This window comes from Ictalurus furcatus, chromosome 6 (genome assembly GCF_023375685.1).
Source record: "Ictalurus furcatus strain D&B chromosome 6, Billie_1.0, whole genome shotgun sequence".
Lineage (NCBI taxonomy): Eukaryota > Metazoa > Chordata > Actinopteri > Siluriformes > Ictaluridae > Ictalurus > Ictalurus furcatus.
The window spans coordinates 27,724,105-27,746,610 of record NC_071260.1 but is presented as its reverse complement, the minus strand read 5'-3'; the positions used below and the strand labels follow the sequence as shown (position 1 = coordinate 27,746,610).

Here is a 22,506-nt window from a genome sequence, read left to right as displayed (position 1 = left end):
TATTTTTTACAAAATTGCCATTGGATTCCAAGCATTAGCTGTAAGCCACAACTGCTGCTATAGTGTTTGAATAACTATTCAAACACTAAGTGAAGACAACAAATGTTATGTAAAAGTATGAATTATCATCAGTATGCAGCTATTTTATTCATTAATAGTTATCTTTAATGTTGTGTAATGTCCAGAAAACAAGGTAGTTCCAGTTATCATTTACATTATAGCAGCTATAAACATTAATTCCTTCACCAGCCCATAATTTTTGAATGCCTCTTAAAATTAACAAGACAAAAATGTAATTTATTGTGTTACTGAGAAACTTTACGGCCCTCTGTTCTGAAGACGTTCTTGTGTAAGAAATTTTAAAGGAACAATTTTACCTCTGACTGTTACAAAACACTGGCACTAGAGACTCTTTCCAAAAAATATTAAATAAACCTCTCCTCACACAAACGTCACCATATCAACAATTTTTTTTTTTTTTTTTTTTAACAAATCCATTTGTGTCCACCATACAAGTCTCTTTGTAAGCTCTTACTATTGAAATGATAACATATTGGAAAGAGCACACTAATAGTAACTTGTGACATGTTTTGCAGCTAGCACTGTAGTCAAAGCTGCTGTTATAGGAAACTAATCATTCTGACAGATCAAAATCGAGCATTCAACAGTGCTGTGGTATAAACACAATTATGAGACAGACTTTCCACCGTCCTTAAAGAGATCCATTACCCAAATGCCTTGATGCAAGTGGTCTCAACCCCAGTCTTAGAACATCCTAATGGCAGCCCACCTGTGTAGAAGTCCTCATCCGGGAGGACTCGTGTTTCACATCGACTACTCAGGCATCCTCAGTAAAAGCCCAAACTGCATTCTGGGTAGTCTCCTGAGTCTTTTAGCCCTTGGTTCACTATACAAGGCCTGGACTGCTAATCTGGAACACTTGGTGAACATCTTTTATGGACCTCAGGACGTCAGCAGGACTCCAGGCAAAGATCCAAAGAAGGACAAATGTTGGGGTGGCATCTGTAGGCCTCTTACAATTAAGGCTTCATTAGATCAGACTTGTCCCATTGGAGGTGTATATATAAAGCCAGGGTGAGGGCAATAGTCTGCATGTATCGTGAGTGGAGATATTCAACAGTCTGGGGTAAGTTCTTTCTCTTTTTTTTTGTGGTGATAATGATTACATTTAAAAATGTGTTTTTCTTTAGTAATCTGTGAAATCAGATACTGATGGTGGTGTATATTAACGATAATTCTAGTGATACAAAACTCCTGTTGTTTACATTGTTTCTTTTGCCCATTTTAAGTGGTTATTTCTAAGAAGAAAACCTTTTAAAAAAAATAATGTGCCATTCCAGCTACTTTAAATTTTAATGTGTTGTCTTTAACAGATGTCCAAAGTCAAGGCTGCACCCCCACCGGGGTGCACAATCAACATCAACGACCCTCAGGTACAAGAGGCAGCTATCCGCATCCAGGCTTCATATCGGGGCCATCGGTAATAACTTCAAATATTGTTAGCATTGATGTAAACTGGAATTATGGCCAAAGTGTGTGCATTAATTATTATTATTATTTATTTTTTACATTTCTGATGAGCACAGTAAAACTTGTTTTGTTACACTTACTCAAATGACTTCATACGTAAAATTCTTTGACTAATTTATGTTGCTTAACTGACTTAAATCATTTAGAAGCACAAGATAAAATATAAACCTATACAAGAAGATAAAATTGCAAGTTTGGTGCAATTTAAATGAATTCAAGCAGTGAAACCAGTTCCATGAACAAACAAGTCTTTTTGATGGAATGCCATTAAGGATGTCTCCAGGTCCTTTCCTTTCTAATATTTGTTTAAGGTCGAGGAAAGAGCTACGTGAGAAAGGGCCGCCAAAGTTTCTGCAGGAGCTAAAAGATGTGCTCTTGTTGGAAGGAAGTGCGGCAAAGTTGGAGTGCCAAGTCAGCGCTTTCCCTGACCCCTTTATCATCTGGTCAAAAGATGGAAAAGAGCTTAAAGATGGACCCAAGTATCGCTATGTGTTTGAGGACCCTGATGTTGTGGCACTAGTGGTGCGTGATGGAGAGTTAGCAGATCTGGGAAGATACACTGTTACTATTAAAAACCCCTTTGGTCAGACATCTGGCTCTGCCTGTATCATAGTGGAGGGTGTGTAGAATTTGCAAAAATGTAACGGCATAATACACATCTGTACTGTTTCAAGAATAGTACTAAAAAAACATTTTCTACATGCAGTCCCAGCTAAGGTGACCAAGGGACCAGACAGTGTGAAAGGCAGGAGAGGGACCACAGTGGTGCTGAAGGCAGAGATCAGTGGGGAACCACCCCCTGATGTTGGCTGGCTCAAGGATGGAGATGACATAGAGGAAGATGACAGGTAGTGACATTCATTCAGTCTGGTAGCAGTATTCTTCACGTCAACCCATCTAAATGAATCATATTCTCATTTACTAGGTTGTAAATTCTGTTGTGCACTCACCTGGTATGCGTATCTCCCCTAGAGTATTTTTCGATGTAGGTGACACCAACACCATTCTCACTATCAAAAGTGTACGGCCATCGGATTCTGGAAAGTATGAGGTGTTTGTGGAGAACAACTTGGGAACGGATCAGTCCTTTGCTCGAGTCGACATCCTGTGAGGACCTCACACTCTTACCTTCTTACCTTCCAAACTGGAAGGTTATTCGGTGTGTGTATAATATATTCTGATGTTTCTAGACAGTTTATGATCGCCTGTATTATTAAAGAGAATTACATTATGGCATTACATATATACTGAACAATCCATTATTATTATTTTTTTTTTTTACCAAATAACCTGAGAACACTATTTATGTGTTACATTTGGGGGTTTTAGTAGCACTGACGAATGTCACATGTCAAAATAGCAAGATATGCAAAAATCTACTTACCCTTTCAAACATGCAATAATAAATAAATTTAAAAAACAACAGATTTTCACAATTATTGTGTGCTTTCTGACTTTAATTTGCTTAAGTGGCAGAACAGAATGTAAAGGATTTCTAATGTAAAAATTTCGCTGTGATGACTATCAATGAGAGATTTCACAAGCAGTTATCACTGTGCCTTGTAATCACTTTAATCATGAGATTAAGATGTCTTTTTTCCATTCTTTTAAAAATGGATGACATGATAAAGAGGGACACCCTGCGGATTTTCAGGTTTTTCACATCGGGCTACCAAAAATGCATAGATAATAATGAAAAAAATGGAGTTAATTACAAAGCTATGTCCACACTATATGTAAACTATATATTCTATGTTGGAGTGGCTGACTTTTGAATGCTTAACAATGGAACTTTTGACATTATTATTTAATCATGTGAGAAATAATAAAGCTCTGAATGTCCATGTGGGCTTCCTCTGGGTTATCTGATTTCCTCCCAACTCCCAAAAACATGATGATTGGTGAATTGGCCAGTAGGTGCTCTGTGATGGACTGGCATCCTGTTCAGGTGTTCCTGCCTCATGCCCATTCTTCCGGGGCTGTAGTTGGCAGTAAAGCAGTTGTTGAAGAGGAATTAATGAATGGATGGATGGATTTAAGCAATATATGCTTGTTAGATGCTTTTATTCTGTGTTGGCCAACTTTGACGCGAGATCTAAGTCTACTAGCAGCAAATATAGTATGTATGTATGTATGTGTAAAAAATGTAAATTGATTTCAGAGTGTTTTTTTTTTAATTATCTTTTTTATTTCCCGTTTTAGTCACAGTGTACACTAAACCTGGCATGGACTCCACAAGTTTGTTTCATACCTTATGATCCATTTAGATCAAATACATTGGACGGTCCTTTGAACACGTGCTTCATTAGAAGAGATCAAGGAAAATCTGACCTTCTGTACAAAGCAGTTAACATCACACATTGGCTTACATTTAAACCGGGAGCTAGAAATAGTGCAGAATCTTGAATATTGATTAGTGGAGATATTGAACACTCTTTATTTCTTTGTCTAAAACTTTTTGGGTTTTTTTTTCACAATTTTCAATGGGGGCGGGGGGGGGGGGGGGAATAATAATAATAATAATAATAATTATATATATATATATATATATATATATATATATATATGTATGTATGTGTATATATCCCAGATATTCAATGTGGTCTTTTGTGTGTGTGTTTTTTTTTTTTTTGCGTGTGTGTGTGTGTGTGTGTGTGTGAATCTATTTTAGATGTATGTAAACAGAACATCTACTTTAGATCCATGAAACTATGTATTTGGGTTGGTGATCAGAAGGTCAGGGGTTCAAGCCCCATCACTGCCAAGCTGCCACTGTTGGGCCCTTGAGCAAGGCCCTTAACCCTCTCTGTGATGACCCTGTGCTCTGACCCCAGCTTCCTAACAAGCTGTGATATACAAAGAAAATAATTTGACTTTGCTGTAATCACTTTTGGGTAATTTACTCAAAAAAGTAATCCACTACAGATTACTAATTACTACTTTAAAATTGTAATCTGATTACATTACTGATTACTGCATGTAAAATGTCATCAGATTGCTAATTACTTTACTTTCATGTTACTTTCAAAACCTATCAAACCTACAAAAATACACTATAAAGTGAAACTCAGAGTTCTCTCAGTAATTTTAGCGCACGTCAATGTATGACATGATCACAAAAAGTTGGATTTATAATAAAACCTGCCTCGGGTGACGTCACTGTTTGTAGGATTACCAGACGGATAAAATATTCAACTTTTCTAACTAGGCTAGTTTGGTGTCGCTAGCCAAAGGGAGGCACAGCTAAGCTATCACTGTATGGGTTTAGCTGCTACAGTGCCATGTAAAGTACATTATCTTTCCTTACACTCTGCTCATATCATGTTCACATAAACTGGAACTCATATAGACATTTACACACCTTATTTTCCTGCTCAGCATCAGAGCATGCTACTGTTTCAGTTTCAACCCATTTACTGATTTTTTTTAAAAAATCGGCGTATATCCATTTTTCCTCACACTGACTGTGAGATAGCGTTTGGAAGAACTGAGAGACTTTCAGCCAATAAGACACGAGTGTTTCCACATATTTTCCTATAAACTCCATCTGACTGGTCTCGCCTCCGTTCAACGAAGATATAAAATTACAAGCGGTCTTCTTTTACTGACGTTCAGTTACGTAGAGTCAAACCGCTCCAAATGGAGAATCATTCGAAAAAATCTTCAGGGCAACATCCCACAATGCCCGGTCCAGGTTACGCCGCACAAAACCTGATTTATTTTTTAAAATGCATTTCAATTCATATTTTTTTTCTTAACAGCGAATCTGTAACGCAAGTAACATAATTTTATTGACATCAGTAACTGTAATCAAACGACGTCAACTTAAAATGTAATGCGTTACATTACTGTGTCATGATAAAAACCTAATTAGAATACAGTTACACCCAACTCTGGCTGTAATGTACATGTGACAAAATAAAGGTTGCTTCTTCTTCTTCTAAAATAAATAAATAAATAAATAAATAAATAAATAAATAAATTTTAAAAAAGCATAGACTTTGCAGATTGCTGTGCTTCAGAGTTTGTCATGATTACAGTGTTTATCTTTCTACTCATCAGGTAATGTAAATGCGCCACGTGTTGGGGTGAATGTGGTGTGTTAGAAGTGGTAGAAGTTTGGAAACAGAACTCTGTGAGGACTTGTTTCCTAGCAGGGGACCGGAGTTTGACACACTGCCGCTGCTGTAAAGTTAACGAAGCGCTCGGACTTTGCGGACTCTCCCTATTCTTCAGGCTGTGGCGGTTTCAAGGCGCCCCGCTCGCTCCTGCTCCCGCCAGAGGGAAAGTTCGCAAGAAACTTTTCACACCTTAAAAACTCGGGGCTTGGAGTAAATAAACACACACTGGGACAGAGACTGAGCGTCTAGAGATGTGATTTGTAGAGGTAAAAGTTTTAGTTATCGCTTCGCGTTTTCGAAAGGACAGGGTAGAGTGAAGTGAAAAGGCGCATCCTCCTACGGCGAGGCCGAGAGAGCTTTTAAACTTTGTTTTGCATGTTAGACTTTGCAGAATTTAAAGGGGCAACGCATATATTTGTCATATTCACATTTGGAGTTGGCAAACTCATGAGTGTTTGAGTATTTAAAAAAAAAAAAAAAAAAAAGTTTTAGACTAATATTTAACTTTACACTGTCTGCCTTGTTTCAAGAGGTTTAACTTTTTTTTATTATTATTTATTTTATTTTATTTTATTATATATATATATATATATATATATATATATATATATATATATATATATATATATTCACCAAGCCATTCCATGGACCATTTGATCTACAAATTGCATACAAACAATAGCCTATAATGTATTTGGTTATGATTTCAACTGGCAGTAAGGGTATATAATTTATTTAGGATATATAATTATATTTTACACAACTAAACAGAGATTGAAAAGAAATAAATACGAGCCTCCACGTTTATTTGTTCTTTCTTCCTTCCTTTTTTAATTTTTTTTTTTTAATTTTATTTATAAATGATGTATACAAAGCTATTATGTAAAAGAGGGCCCATGTGAGCTTTATTCACTATTGCCCCTTTAAGAGCTCGGGCGCCTTGAAACCGACGAGTTCCATGTTTGTATCTTGAAATTGAGAGCAGAGCTGAACTCCATGTTGTAACAAAGTTGCTATTAAGAAACGAAACTTTTTTTTTTTAAGTATTATTTTTTTATTATTCATTTTCTTTGTTTTATTCCAGACAGAACGGAACCTTCTACATCTCGTGGGGTGTGCGGATGATGCATTTCCTGAAGTGCTGTTAGGATTTCTGGGGCGCTTAGTGTGGGGAATTTTGCTCGCTTGTGTGTTTAGAAGTTTAGAAAGTGCACCAGTGCGGGATTTTGCGGAGCTTCATGGACGCGCCGTCATCCATCATCACGCAAGTGAATCGGGATGAAGAGCCGAGCGCTCCTCTGCGGGACAAAGGTGAGAAAGTCAACAAGTCAGCAAACTGGTAATAAGTTTTCTGTTCGAAGTGTCTGGCTCACATGGCCGGGCCGGAAAGCTGTGTGTGTATGTACATATCTGTATTACTTATACATATTACACATGGATATACTTATATATACATACACACACACACACACACACATATATATATTGTGTGTGTATATATATATATATATATATATATATATATATATATATATATATATATTAGTGTGTGTGTGTATGTAATAATATTTTATATACATATATAATATACAGACACATACCATATATAATACGGTGTATTTATATGTGTGTGTGTGTGTGCGCATTTATATATATATGCGTGTGAATGTATGTATATGTGCGTGTGTGTGTATGCGCATTTATTTATATATATATATATATATATATATATATATATATATATATATATATATATATATAAATATATAAAATAATATTTTATATACATATGTAATATGCAGATATATATATATATAGTATATGTGTGTGTGTGTATGTGTGTATATATATATATATATATATATATATATATATATAAATGTATGTATGTGTGTGTGTGTGTATGTAATAATATTTTATATACATATATAATATACAGACTCATACCATATATATTACGGTGTATTTATATATGTGTGTGAATGTATGTATATGTGTGTGTGCACATTTATTAATATATATATATATATATGTGTGTGTGTGTGTGTGTGTGTGTATGTGTAATAATATTTTATATACATATAATGTACAGACACATACCATATATCATATAATACGGTGTATATATATATATATATATGTGTGTGTGTGTGTATATATGTACACACATACCATATGTATAGGTATACACATTTTAGGTTCAATGTCTATATCCACAAGAGTATTAGTAAGTTCAGGCACTGATGTTGGGTGAGGAGACCTGGTGCACAGTCTGTGTTCCAGTTCAATCTGAACTGGCTCTGTACAGGCCACTCCAGTTCTTCCACATCGACCATGGCACACTAAAGTTGTATCCCAGATGACATATACACTATGCACTATGTACTCTAGTGTATGAATTTTAAAGGGTAGTATTATCATCTTAAATGCAACACGAATGGCTTTTTACTAACCGGAAGTATATGCCGTTTTCCATTCGATGAAATGCATGTAATGCGACGACGTGGAGAGCTTTAGCAGAGTTGACGAAAATTTATTTCGCTGTATCAAGGTAATATAAATAGCAAAAGGAAGAAATTAATTTACTGAAGTTTTTAGACTCCCTTTTTTGGGTGGGCGGCTGTGACTCAGGTGGTAGAGCGGGTTGTCCACTAATCGTAGTGTTGGCGGTTCGATTCCCGGCCCACATGACTCCACATGCCGAAGTGTCCTTGGGCAAGACACTGAACCCCAAGTTGCTCCCGATGGCAAGTTAGCACCTTGCATGGCAGCTCTGCTACCATTGATGTGCGAGTGTGTGTGTGAATGGGACACAGTGTAAAGCGCTTTGGATAAAAGCACTATATAAGTGCACCATTTATTTACCATTTTCAAATTTGAGCCAGTGTCAGCACCTGGAAGCTCCGCCCCATTTCCAATACGTAAGTAAAGCCGCAACCGTTAAGTGTCCAACATTCCGCATTTTGTTTTTTAGGTTGAATAAAAGTGCATCATCTGGGTACTTATGCACTTCTTCTTCAAGTGCACTCTTGTTGTCGGAATTATATGCATTAATATGCGATTTGGGACGCACCTCATGGAGCTCGCTTTGTTCACAATGGCATTGTCATGCTGGAACAAGTGTGGACCTCTTAAGTTCCACTGAATTGAATTGTAACACTGCAGCAGCATACAAAGACATCGTATATGATTGTGTGCTTCCAGCTTTGTGTGTGCAACATTTTGGAGAATGCTCACATTTGGCCATGTAGCCTAAATACAGTATATACATATAAGCACACATTCCCAGTGGGCACTTTATTAGGTATCATCTACTCGTCCATCAACCTAAAGACCACTGCTGAGCAGATATTATGTAAATGGTGGAATATTCTCAACCCAGCACTGCGAATGTTTAAAACTTCCAGTAAAGCTCCTGGGCCTGATACTCTTGTACAAGCGGAACACGCACACTAACGTTAGTGCCACTGCTGTGCTGAGAATGTGGTGTCTTATGGGGGTTTTCTGTTGGTCACTGATGGATGGATGAGTAACTGGTTTCTACTGAGATGTAGGATACAACATGTGCTTATATATTTTTGTGTACATCTACAGTATGTATACAATACATGTATTACATAGATTGGGGGAAAAACCTCGCCTGGTGAGGCTGTGCCAACTGTAGCCTCAGATCTGATGACTCTGATGTGGTCTTCTGCTGTTGTAGTCCGTCTCCCTCAAGGTGCAGTGTGTTGTGCGTTCTGAGATGCTTTTCAGCTCATCACGGTTGTATCAAGTACTTATTTGAGTTACCATGGCGTTCCTGTCAGCTTAAACCAGTCTGGCAATTCTCCTCTGACCTCACTCATCTACAAGGCATTTCTGCAGAACTGCTGCTCCCTGGATCTTGTTTTGTTTTGTTTTTCACAGCGTTCTGGGTAAAGTCTAGAGACTGTCATGGATGAAAATCCCAGGAAGTCTCCAGTTTCTGAAATGCTCAAACCAGCCCATCTGGCATCAACAACAATGCCTCGGTTAAAGTCACTGACTTGGCATTTTTCCTGCATTCTGATGTTTGATGTGAAAACATACACAACTCTGACTTTATTTTCCCAATTACCTTCCCAGTGGAATTTCTTATCAGGGCTGCTGTTAACCTGAAGGATGCAGCTGTTTGATTGGTGCTATGGATGTATTGTAGGGGTCGCTGTTCCTGGTAGGTCCAGCACCATTGGTTAACCTGTTTAAAGCATCCTGATTCAATAAATTCCCAGGTTTAGTATGTGCTTCACAACAGGGAAAGTACAAGACTACACAGGCCCTCCAGGAGCCAAACCTTTGGTCTACTGTACAGTGTACATAATGCAGGAAGTTTGTTTATTATTTGTTGACTTTGGATATCTGATATAAAGTATGGAGCATTGGTTTGAAAGCATTCACATCCTATTAGATTTGCAGGAGCATGTTTATGATGTGCTGTTTAGTTAATTAGCAACTTAGCAGGAAATATGTAGGTAAGCAATAAAGCACAACATGGCTTGCTACTGTGGGAAAAATTAGCGTTACCGATACCACTCAAAAGTTGATTATTGTTCGGTTATGTCAAGCATGTCTTGAAGTGGTTTATTCATCTTATGCCAACAGTAATATTTTATTGAAGAATGATGCTTCATAATTTCGATCCCTTTATAGTTACATTTAATGTCGTGTAATGGCCATTAAAACACGTTTCTTATGCTAAAACAGCTACAGGTGTTCCCACACCAGCCTCTCTCTTTCTCTCCATTGAAGTTAATAAGACAAAACACAGCTCATCGTATTACCAAGAAACCACAAAGCGCACGGTCTTAAGACTTTCCTGTGTCAGAAAACGTAACATCATAGCGTTATCTCTGACACTGGAGACTCCTTACAAAAATGCTACATATTCAACAGTGCTGTGGTATAAAATAATTTGTATATAACTGGTAGTACTGGCTGTTGAGGATTATTTGGAATAGTTTGACTGAAAGGCTGTGGTGTTTGTCTGACAATGCACCTTCATCATTTATCTACTTGTCAATTTTTATTTATTTTTCCTTTCAGAGCAAGCCCATATGCGGTGTATTTTAAGGGACAAAATTGTGTCTGTGAGTGGAATGATCAGTGCAACACTGTGTGGTCCAGAAACTTTACTTCATTTGTTGTTTAGAGTATATTGTTGGCTTGAATTCACACCATCTGCCCATTTAAAGCCTCATCAGTCCAAGTCATTTGATGCACAAAGTCCTCTAGTGCTTGACCAGTACTGGAGGTGTATACTAAATCTGTGCTGCCATTTAATTGTTTACTGCAGGTCAAAGGCTGGTCATCATGTGATGCACTGTCACTTTCTGCAGCTCGATGGCTAAAATGGCAGGATGTCCCATGTGCAGAAAAAAAAGGTTTCCTTGCATGTGGTTGATCGCATTGTTTGTGGCGTTGTCGTGTAAATGCGAGGTTCTCCTTATCGCCTCTGTGCTCAAGGCTAGTATCTGTGAGGTAAACAGTGTGTTGTAATGCTTTCAAATGCTCTAAACATCCTCTAGTAAATGGTTAACTCTTTCCTACTTGTTTTGTTATGTTTTGAGCATGGGTACAAATATAGTCATTTTCTAGAAGGATGTTTTATCTGAAAGACAGATTTAGTCGCTTCATAGTGGTAATGAATCCATGCATATTTAGGTTTGACACTTTTCTGGATTATGGATTACTTTGCACTCATTATGTACTTACAGCATAATGCTCATTGGCAGACATAAACCTTTGCTACTTGGCAGCAATGTCATTGCTCTAATGCTTCCCTAAATAAGCTAACCATGAATATATAAGTGGAATTTATTGCTCGATAGACCATTTGTATTCTTGGGGAAGTCATATACTTTTGATTTTCTCGTCTTTATTTATTTATTAACCTTTAGGGCATTAATAAATAAAAACGACAACATTTGAGTGTAGATATAACAATATAACTACATAACTACAGTGCATATATTTTACTATATTTACATGTATTCGTCTAGCAAAAGTGTATCTGTGATTAATAAGTGATAAGCTTAGCTGTGCAATAGAGGGTTAAGTGTTTTGCTCAAAAACCCAGCAGTGGCTCTTGGGCAAGTCCTGAGATTTGACCTTCTGTTCACCAGCACAACACTTCAGCTTGTAATGTACCAGCTATAGTGTTTCCTTAAACTTTTTGTGTCTTTTAGGGCAGGGCAATATGTAAATAATAACAATATCATAATACAGGGTGCCCAAGAAGTCAGGAATGAATGGGAGTTAAACTTCATATACATGATTATTATTTATCATAATAGTCGATTATGAAAACCGTAGTCAATGAATCTCATTATCGATTAGTTGGTCTGCACGTGGCATGGGATACATTTACTCATTACGTTACTTCTGTTCCGGAAAACACGCATTTAAATACTACAGTTGTGTCCCAAATGACGTACTAGACACTTATACTATGCACTATGTACTCTACCGTCTAGTGTATGAATTTTAGAAGGGTAGTGTCATCTCAACTGGAATACTTGCGGTTTTTTACTAATCGGAAGTATAAGCCGTTTTCCAGTCGATCGCACGTGATTTCGTATGCACGTAACGTGATGCCGCTAGCTTAAACAGTAAACTGGAGTTGACGCTGGGTTTTCTGCTAATGTCAGCGTTACCCTTTCATGCTCAACATGACCTCAGTCACCATCAGACATTGGCGTAATCGTCAAGTGACAGCGGGAAAAAAGTTGTGAAGAAGACTGTAACCTGCAAACTTTACAAAGCGGAGCATGTGTAGCATGAAAGCACAACAGTGATGCACCAGCACAAACATATGTTTATATCAAGTATGCTCCTCTGTGCAAGGGCTTGGGGAAACCGGTGGAAGTAGCTTAAAAGGTTTATGTAATTCGAGTTTGTCATTCTGTGCTGTATTTGCGTGTTGCAGTGTAAATTGTGTCATTTATTATAACTAAAGTGATCTGTTAGTAACGAGGCCGCCTTGCTCCACACTCGCAGTGTCGATGCAGTGATACACAGTGGGAGCACGAGTAATATCTGTAATGTCCAATTAAAACGGTACGATAAATATGTGTGTGTGTGTGTGTGTGTGAGTGTATGTGTGTGTATATGTATACATGTGTATGTATGAGAGAGAGGGCGATTATAGATAGATATATAATATATAGATATATATTTGGGTAGTTGGACAAGTAGTTGTGTTAATGGAAAGTTTTAGTCTGAAGTTTATATGTTTATATGTAACACTCAGTTTGTGCATAATCGCCTGTCTAATTAATTATGAAAATAATTATTAGTCGTAGCCCTACATATAAGTATTATATATAAAAAAGGAACCGACAGCAGAGTAGTGCAGCGACTAGCATTGCCCCTCACTGCCCCAGGGTCCCTGGTTCAATCAAACTCCCTGTGTAGAGTTTCCTCTGGTTTCTGCAGTTTCCTCCCACTTCCCAAAACATTCCAGTAGGTGGACTGGCTACATTAAATTGCCACTATACTGCTATACTGTATGTGAAGTGTGTGTGTGTGTGTGTGTGTGCATGGTGCCCTGCGATGGACTTCCATATTCCCACTTAATACTCGGTGTTCCCAGGATAGGCTCAAAATCCACCGTGACCCTGACCAAGATTAAACGCTTACTGATAGATTTCATCAGAGTAACTTTTCTGAGACATCAGTACTTCATTAACAGATCAGCAAGCAGCTGATTGGACACGAAAATATAAGTTTGTAAAACCAAATATTTCTTTTTCTCTCCTTTACCATGTTAAAAAAGGAAATGTATTGGATGTTAAATAAAAGTTTAGCTGAATACGTAGAGATCTGTTATCAAACATAAATATTGTAACTATTATATGTTGTTAAATGTATTGAGATATATTATAAAATCTCTCTTATGTATACTGACTGCACAGTGCACAATCTACGACGTGGTCTGTATGAGAGGATCTGCCAAATGAATACATGTTGAATGTAAACGTGGTCATTTCTGCTAAGCGTGTTATTTTGGCTGGCATGAATCGTTTTGCCTTTGGTATAAAAAGCTAGTCTAATGCACCCTTACTAAAAATGTGTGGTAAAACTCGAAAGTATTTCAGAGCAGCTGCTCGCAGTAGAGCATAAGTACAGTGTGTTTTGATGATTGATAGCATTGTGTTTCAAGAGTGGTGACCTGCAGGGAGTCTCACGCTGGTTCACCTCGGTTCTAGGGTGAACAGGATGGCTGACGAACCTCTCAGCTTGTTTTTTTTTTTTTTTTGCACTAGCACTTGTTTTTCCCCACTACCAGGCTCGTTTTCTGTGGAAATGACTCCAAAGTCCTTATTTTGCCGATGGAATTGTGGATGGCCAAAACCTGTATGCTTTTGTGTTTTCTAATTTTTTTAGTGTAGTAGTACAAAAGTATTTATGTGGAATATGTGAACACATGGCAAGAAAAAGAGACCAGGTTTGGCCATGATGGCTTTTATTTATATTGTAGAAACTGATACCAATCAGTTAAGAGTTTCAGTCCTTTCACCACTAATTTCTGTTATTTCCTTATGTGTGCTGAAATGAATGCTTGTTTTTTTTTTATGTGTTTCGCTTCCATGAAAATGTCGGGGCCCATGTACCTCTGCTGCTATGTCAGTATCTAACAGGAAACAGCATGTTTATTAGAACTGCACATACCCAGTAGCACAATTTGACATTCTTTCTCTCCAAATAAAAGAGATGGTACATTCATTGCATGGCACATTTATGCCTAAAGTAGTCTTTATCATTCCCTAATGATAAACATATGAGCTACTTTTCATATGCATTGATTTAAAACATTTCTACTGAAATGCATTCCACACTGCTTAAATCCGAGATCTGCTACAGATTTCACAGTAGTGTGAGGTTTATTCAGAGAAGTTTACATGTTTTCCGCAAGTCCTGTTTCTGGTGTATTTTTACACCAGACAGTACAATGGAGCAGAGGTTTCCCTGCTCTAACACCTCAGAGACAGCTCATTATGTATTTATCAAGGCCTTCATGAGGTTAAATGGGTGTGTTAGAGCAAGCATAACACAAATGTTAGCTAGCAGGGTGAAAGATTGGGAACACTTTAGATTTTCAAAGAAATAGTAATAAAAAAAAATTAATACAATTCAGCCAGAAAATTACATTGTAAATGGGTTGCACTAAAACTGTGGTTAAAATACCGATCTCGAATTAGTTTCTCAATGTAATTTGACTTCAGAACAGCATGACTTCTGCAGCGTTTGCAGAAACAGAGTGCCACTATTTCCTCCCCCAATTCACTGTGACCAATTAGCACAGAGATTGTACTACATGACCTCACACACTAACCTGAAGTGCCACAAGTCTCCAGAAAGAAAAGGGGAGAAACAACGTTGGAAAGCTTTGAGTGGATTTTAATTTGACTAAGAAGACCATTTGTAGTGAGACGGAACCAATATTTCTTAAACAAATGGTTATGTATTTAATATTCAATTCCCAATTACTAAACAAATGACTAGTAAATTTTTGAAATGAATGAATGTGATGAGCGAGTTATGGCTGCACATGCAGCTGCGTTGAAAACCTGCCAGTGACACATTAGTGTGTGTTTATCAAGACTGATTTTCACCCACATGTGGCTTATCAGTCTTCTTCAACAAAAGAACAAACATTTACACAGCTAATTGTTTAACCAGGCATTAATATTTCTGGTTTCATTTGAACATTTTCGTTTAACGTTCTATTCAAAATGCAGATGAGCAGTCATTTGCTTGAAAAAGGTGGCTACCATAGTTTGTTATAGTAATGTAAGAACTTAAGAAATATACATATTGTTTCTTAGAGAATTTGTCAAAGACCAAAAAAAAGACCCATTATTCCTGTCATCATGCAGCCCTATGCACATTTGGTGTCTGTTGGTTGTTGGCTTCTTCTGATTTTGGCTTCTTCTAATTTTGCCCTGGAGTTATGAGAGTAATATAGCTAACATGTAGTAGAAACCAGTGTCACATGATAATGATTTTTAGAAATCCCGGCTCCAAAGTATCAACTGCTCAGCTCTTTTGCTTTGATAGGATTCTGGCAGATGCTAATATGTGCCTGGAAGATGAATAAATGTAATAATAAAATTAGAGAAGCATTTGTTGACTATTATTAGAATTGGACGTCCATCTGTTGTTGTTACCTGTCAAGGGACGGTTGAACTTTTTTATATACAGAAATTTGGCCCCAAAAGTGTTATGCAAGTGTTTGTTGTAAGAAATGCTGCAGGGAACACCTGGCGTTGCTGGTGTGTAAGTAACCACGCCCTCAGGTCACCAGTAAACAAAAAACATGCCCCTCTGCATTACTGTAGGAAATGAGACACTCTTGCGCTGTTTCAAGAATGCATCAGAATACATTGAGGAAATTCTGTTCTCTGTGGTCATGTGATTGTCATTGCCCTGTCTGCTTCTTTTTCTGGACGTCTCGTAAACATATCCCTGTCCCCCAGAGTGTCTTATCTCAGAGCAGCATCGCTTTCAAGCCTGCTTGTCTGTACTTGTTGGTGTGTTCCTAAGAATGTCTGGATATTTAGTATTTTTCAGAAATACTGCAGCGCTTTCATAATCTGAACCTAGCAAAAAATCGGGAAACACAGTACTGTGCATAAGTCTTAGGCACCCTATATTTTTTTAGTACAAACTTTTGTTATAGATTTTCCTTTTATATTTTATGACTTTTACATTATCGAGTCAGTACAAAAACATTTTAGATTTCCAAACATTCATTTTCCACCATATAAAACTGCACCAATTCTACCTGAGACTACTTTTTAATTTATATATATATATATATATATATATATATATATATATATATATATATATATATATATATAATATATATATATATATATAATATATATATATATATGTGTGTGTATATATAAAGCAAAGGGCCGTCACATCAAATATTACCTTTGTTTCATTTATTACTGTTTACTGCTCTTTATAGTATTTTTTTAAAAGGAGAAACATTTCATGTCATTCTTTTTGAAGGCATCTTTGCTCTACGGCATTTCTTTGTATGTGCCTTTTGACTTTCGTATAGTACCGTATATTCTCAGCAGATCTTTATAAACTGCCTACAAGCCATATCGGTCCCTCAAGCTAAAGTAATATTGTGAAAATGAATAGTGAAAAAGGAACAGTTGCACCATAATGTTAAAGCATTGTTGACAAAACGGCTGTTTTATGGGTGTGTTTAGGAGCACTGAACAATATGAAGATAACAATATAATGTCGCAGTGTATTTTTCTGAGATCTCGTGAGTATCTCAATATCTTTTTGTTTGTTTGTTTGAAGGTAGCTGATTAGATGTTGAGTTGAGATGTTAAGTTTTATATCTAAAAATGTTTACATTTTACAAATTACAAAAATGTCCTCCTCAGTGGTAAAGGATTATTACTTTTTTTTATATATTGTTCAAATGAATTAAAAGTATCAACTAAGTTTTTATAATGGCTTTTCTTTGTACTACAGTTTTTTGCAGTTTGTTAGCAAACTTATGCATCATGTATTATGATATTTTTGTCATATCGGCTTTGCTTAGTGTTTAGTAAAACTTTGTTCTGCGTACGTAGATTAGAAGTGCCTGCATGCACACACACACGCGCGCGCACACATCCAAAAAAACAAACCATTTTCAACTAGAGCAGTGTCGGATAACTTGCGTCATCAGCTCTGGCTTCCACCCTGGGACCACCCTCTCAGCTCTTGATGGAAAACCTACTGTTACATTACGTAACAGTGGGAAAGACACACACTGAAGAATCAGTGCCTTTTTCCCTGGCTGCTAGGACAGAGTAGGCTTCACTCCAGTATTGACCACCTACATCCATCCACCCAGTCACCCAGAACTTTACGGGCCTGCATAACTCTGTCATAATCTCTTTTATGACCAGAGCTGAAAGACTCTCCAGGAGATGTATTGTATTCTTGCTCGTACTTGTGTTGTAACATGGATGATGTGTTGTTGGCTTATGATTACTGAGGCCAAGCTTTCACTGTGACCTCTTAAAACTGTCAAGACATTGACCAGCACCATTCCAGCATTGGGTCCAAACACCTGTTCTTCATTTTGTTATTGCATAGATAATGGTGGACTGCTGAAAGACCTGGCCAAGAATAGTCTGTTTCGGACTGACTGTCTCTTCCTCGTTTTAATGGATATCAAACTGTGCAGACAGTGCCATCTGGGGACCATCACTGACCAAATATCCTGTTTGTCAATGTCCTTTTTTTCCGCTTAGTTATCTGTAACTGATTTTATAAAAATTTCTTGCTAGCTAAGTGTTCCTCACAGATGTTTTATGAATGAAGCCCAGCTAAATGGGGTTTAAGACTAACCGTTAAATTAAAGAGAAGAGAGAAGAGCAGATATTATGAAGGTTATCATTTGATGTCATTTTTAAAAAGGTTTTAGGTTTAGAGCATTTAAACGCTAAGTGTAAATGATTCAAGATTCCAGAAAGTGCTCAAAATGGCAGTAGATTAAGACCATAATTTCAGTTGAATTTGGGGAAACCACTTGAAGCATTCATTGTGTCGAACGATTTCAGTTGCTTTTGTTTGTTCTGTTCATTGCGAACAGCTGAAAGTCTGTACATTTTGACAATAAACCTGATTTGCAATGGGGGTTGAATAATTTTGATTGCCACTGTATGTAGCAGTAAATGACTTGCTGTCATTACAAGGATCACAGTTTTCTGATTAATGGCTTAATCATATTTACCTCATTATACAGTTGGATCACCTCAGAGCGTAACCATTTGGTTGTTTTTCTCCAATATTAGCTAGCTAGGACTTTTGTGGGATGGTGGTGATCCTTAGTTATTAATTCATGTTAGGTGCTTCCAAATATATCGCAGTCATTTTGCCCGTTCTGAAAACGGGCAATAACAGATATTTTTTAGAAAATGAAAACATTCGCAGTTATGAATGATTCGCTGGCTTACAACCTAGCAGTGAAAGGTTCTCTTCAAAATCATGTTTTTTTTTTTTTTTTATTCTACAAGGATTGTAGGTAAGCATTTTTTTATCTAAGAAACTAAATCTATTTAAGAACATATAGGTAGTAAGTATAACTCTAGACCTGTTAAATTAGATCAAAGTTAAGAAGTTTACCTGTAATCAGTAGTCATTTGTTTTTGACAGCTAACCGTAGCCATTTCACAGGCTACAAATACAGTCTAGCTGAACTAGCTTTGCCTAGCCTGATATTTATAAAAGAAACCCACCGATTTGGGTCATGTTCACATCTTCGTGTTACATGTTTGACTCATGTAGAGGAGGCTGTACTGCATTACCCAAACATCTTGTAACCTTTAGCAAAATTTGTGATTATCCGCATGCCTGTCAACAAAAATAAATGATACTGTGTGCAGCTGCGCTCACTGACTCTGTGGGGTTTTTTTGTGGGATTTTAGTGTGTGCTTGGCATTGTGGGTAATTTGGACTGTTTGCAGCCTTGTCTACTCTGTACCTGCCTCATTGTGTGAAATGTGATACAGTGGAGGCTGCACACACACAGCCGGCACTTACTTCACTTCCTGTTCCTATTTTGGTTTGGCAGGGCCTCGCTGCACAGCACAGGATTATGGGCTGGCAAAATGGCTGCATTCCAGCGGCAGGGTCTGTAAGAGGGAGAGAGATAGTGAGAAAGAGGAGCTTTAGTGGGGCCTCCAGAGGGATTCTTTTGCACATAGAGTTCCAGTTGAGCTGCAAAACTCTATTTAGGACATGCTCTCATTGTCTTGAACTTCTTTTCTGGCCTTTGTGCTGTTATGGAATGAATCGATCCGTCCTTATTTAGAAGGGTGTCGGGTTGTTGTATAGTGTTTCTACTACTATTAGCTATTGTAATAAGTACTAAAACAACAAATTTATTGTATATGTTAGTTTTATTATAGTTAATAGTTTGACTGTTAACTTTTAACATACATTTGATAGTTTTCGTTTGATAATTATAAAAGAGGTACTGATGATAAATTTCTAAATTATCTGTTGGCCGTTCAAACAATTAAGTAAAAATGCCCTTTGGATTCCTTGTGAATTTTTTTTTTCTTCTGAAAACTAGAATTAGTTTTAAATATAATTAAATTAGTGTTTTTGGTCAATTTAGCCCAAACTGTGGTTTATAAAATGTATGCCTTTTATAAAGCCTACATTTTATTCCTAATAATAATAATAATAATAATAATAATAATAATAATAATTTGTGGCCACACTTGTACATTGCTCTATGTGTAAAAGATTAAAGATATAGCTATTTAAGATAAAACACACTGTTGAAGCAATCATTAATGAATTAAATATAAATCTCTGAAAATTACTACATATGAAACAAGTATATTTAATCGGACAAAAATAAAATAAATCTTATTTTGTTAGTTTTTTATTTTTTATCACAAGACCATGGTTGAAGGTATTTAGACTATGCGATATGCCTGCAAGCCTTGCTTAAAATGTTGTGGTAATGCAGCCGAACCTGCTACCCCTCTTACCCCTAGCCGCTGTTGTGGAACAAGTTGTTAGATTGTAAAAGGGGATCACATATCACAGTCATTAGATCAGATGTTCAGTGGTCTTTAACTGCAATGAATTAGCAGTAGAGAGACTTTTAAAAATGTTTCGGATCGGATACCTTTAACTATGTACTGTATACAGTTTACAGTGAGACAGATTGACCTTCATTTTCATTCATCATCATTCAGAACACTGTCTAACATTGAGGACCACAGCATCACACACATCAACAAGAGACTGCAAAATGTCTATAAAGCTCAGTGTATTTTGAATTCAGTTCATGCATATTGAAATGTTTTATGTCTTTCTTTTTTTCTATGGACATGTCCAGCCTGGGTTAATCATGTTGGTAAAATCAGTTTTGTTGAGTATATTTGCACAAGACAAACATTTGGCTAGGCCGGGTCAGACACACAAGAAAGTTTTGTTTTGCGTCTCCGTTTATGGGCTGAACAGCGTGCGCTATATATATGGAGAGTGCCATCACTGACTACTGTCAGCAGCTGCCTGTCTTTTGCTATTTAAAGCTCTGATCTGTAACATCAGAAGAGTCAACACAGAGAAGAGCATGATGTTTCGTCTCAGGTCTCTTCCTTCAGTCATGTCTTACCGTTACTGTCCATTCATGGTGGCTAGGATTCCGATCAGCTCTGCCATGTTATCCTACAACCTATAATAAGGTCTGCCAGGTTCTAGGTGGAAGATGTTTGACATGTTCTATGGAGAGACAGTAAAAGACCACACACACTTGGAGATCTCGAGCACTTTTATGGAGACCAAACAAATTGCCCATGCCCCCAAGGAGAGGTTGAATCAGGCCAAGGTTTATTATGTGGATCATGACATAAGGGGTGATAAGAGAGCTGTTTTATGTTTAAAACAAAATATATATATATATATATATATATATATATATATATATATATATATATATATATATATATATATATATATACACTGCCTTGTTAATCTGCCATCTTTGTCATGTTGTAGTGATGTGTCATTGTGAATTTTTTGCAAATATTACCCCACTGAACTATCCCCACTCTCTTGTACAGATGAGCCTAGTTGCGGTTTGACCGGCAGGCTAATCATTCATGCTGACAGGACCTCTTCCATCTTGGTTGCAGTTGACAAGATTTTGTGTTGCCAAAGGCCAGCACTTGTCACCGTTCGCCTGCCTTACATGCTGTTCCTCCAGAGCCAAACATAGGTCGCTAATCAGAAGGATTCCCCGTAATGTCTCACTATTCACTGAACCCCTGTGTTTATTTGCTCTAGTTGCTGACAAATATCCCGCTTATTAGCAAACAATGCTGAAATATGCGAGAGAATCTTGGCCCGGAATGAGTGACTAAGATGAAATATGTTGTTATTGTGGGAATGCAGGGAGTGGAGGGAACACCGCATGTGTTTAGGATCCTGTGGGTGTGGTGAACATGTGCTTTCAATTAATGACTGCTGTCTATGGCTTTACCCTTTTTTAAAACGAATAGCATACAGCACAATTTCAAGGCAATTGTTCACTATTTTGATTAAAAAAAGTATAATGGACTTGAATACTTTCCTAGAAATATCAATCATATCAATATCAAGCACCAAAAAACTGCGCAAAGTCCTGTACAGACTGATGTAGTTTGCTTTTGAACACTATAGTACAGTGGCGTAACCGTGGTATGGACATTGGTGGGGGGGGTAAAGGAACGAAATGCTGTGCAACTTTCCTCACTTTCACTCGCATTTATAACAGTCTCTCACAACATGAGGGTTCACAGCGAACTTGGCGGGAGGATATGCAAGTGAATGTAACGTTAATGGTCAAAAACTGGAACTGACGTTAGCCTAGCCTACTTCGTGGGTGTGTAAATATCAAAAGTTAATTGATGTTCTTAAGAACAAACCAAGCCATGGCATGATGCCTTCTATACTAAGCTAGGGTTACCTACTATTTAGGTATCTAGTTACTTACTGTCTGAAAAAAAGCTCGTATGTTCTGCTGCACTTTTCTACGCTTGGCTGCGGTCTCCATTTCTTACAGACTGAGCTGCTAAAATATATCAACGAACTTGTGTTGAGCATGGGCGCAACCAAGTGTACAATTGGAGGGGGAGGACACACCGATTTTCCTTAACAAATGGAAATATATTAAAAAGGAATAGACATAAATAAATGGAATAGACGAAGAAAAGACAGATCCGTTGGCAGGGTTCATTTAAAGGGGGACATATAGAAAATATTTGGTACTGTATATTGGGGGGGA

At 37.2% G+C, this 22,506-nt stretch overlaps 2 protein-coding genes across 3 annotated transcripts in view; both read left to right on the top strand.

The window, feature by feature from the left end:
• Window positions 1-37: 37 nt before the first annotated feature.
• LOC128609082 (SPEG neighbor protein-like) lies at window positions 38-3,003 on the top strand. Its single transcript, XM_053627444.1, has 5 exons — window positions 38-1,147; window positions 1,395-1,501; window positions 1,863-2,170; window positions 2,258-2,399; window positions 2,524-3,003. The coding sequence occupies exons 2-5, from the start codon at window positions 1,395-1,397 to the stop codon at window positions 2,660-2,662; spliced, it is 696 nt and encodes a 231-aa protein (XP_053483419.1). The 5' UTR covers window positions 38-1,147; the 3' UTR covers window positions 2,663-3,003.
• Window positions 3,004-5,660: 2,657 nt separating this feature from the next.
• ctdsp1 (CTD (carboxy-terminal domain, RNA polymerase II, polypeptide A) small phosphatase 1) overlaps window positions 5,661-22,506 on the top strand; it is a 34,051-nt gene continuing 17,205 nt past the window's right edge. The window contains exons 1-2 of one of the 2 annotated variants that reach the window (XM_053627443.1): window positions 5,661-5,938; window positions 6,757-6,983. In XM_053627443.1, coding sequence (XP_053483418.1) covers window positions 6,911-6,983 — 73 coding nt within the window. In that variant the 5' untranslated portion in view covers window positions 5,661-5,938; window positions 6,757-6,910. Of the gene's footprint in view, window positions 5,939-6,471; window positions 6,984-22,506 lie in introns of those variants that run through there. The other variant, XM_053627441.1, reaches the window with a different exon arrangement.

Excerpts from the sequence above, each read along its gene's own strand:
- LOC128609082 (XM_053627444.1), top strand. The coding sequence starts at position 1,395 with ATGTCCAAAGTCAAGGCTGCACCCCCACCGGGGTGCACAATCAACATC. Across the intron at positions 2,171-2,257 it reads TGCCTGTATCATAGTGGAGG|TCCCAGCTAAGGTGACCAAG; the intron begins GTGTGTAGAATT and ends TTCTACATGCAG. Across the intron at positions 2,400-2,523 it reads GACATAGAGGAAGATGACAG|AGTATTTTTCGATGTAGGTG; the intron begins GTAGTGACATTC and ends TATCTCCCCTAG.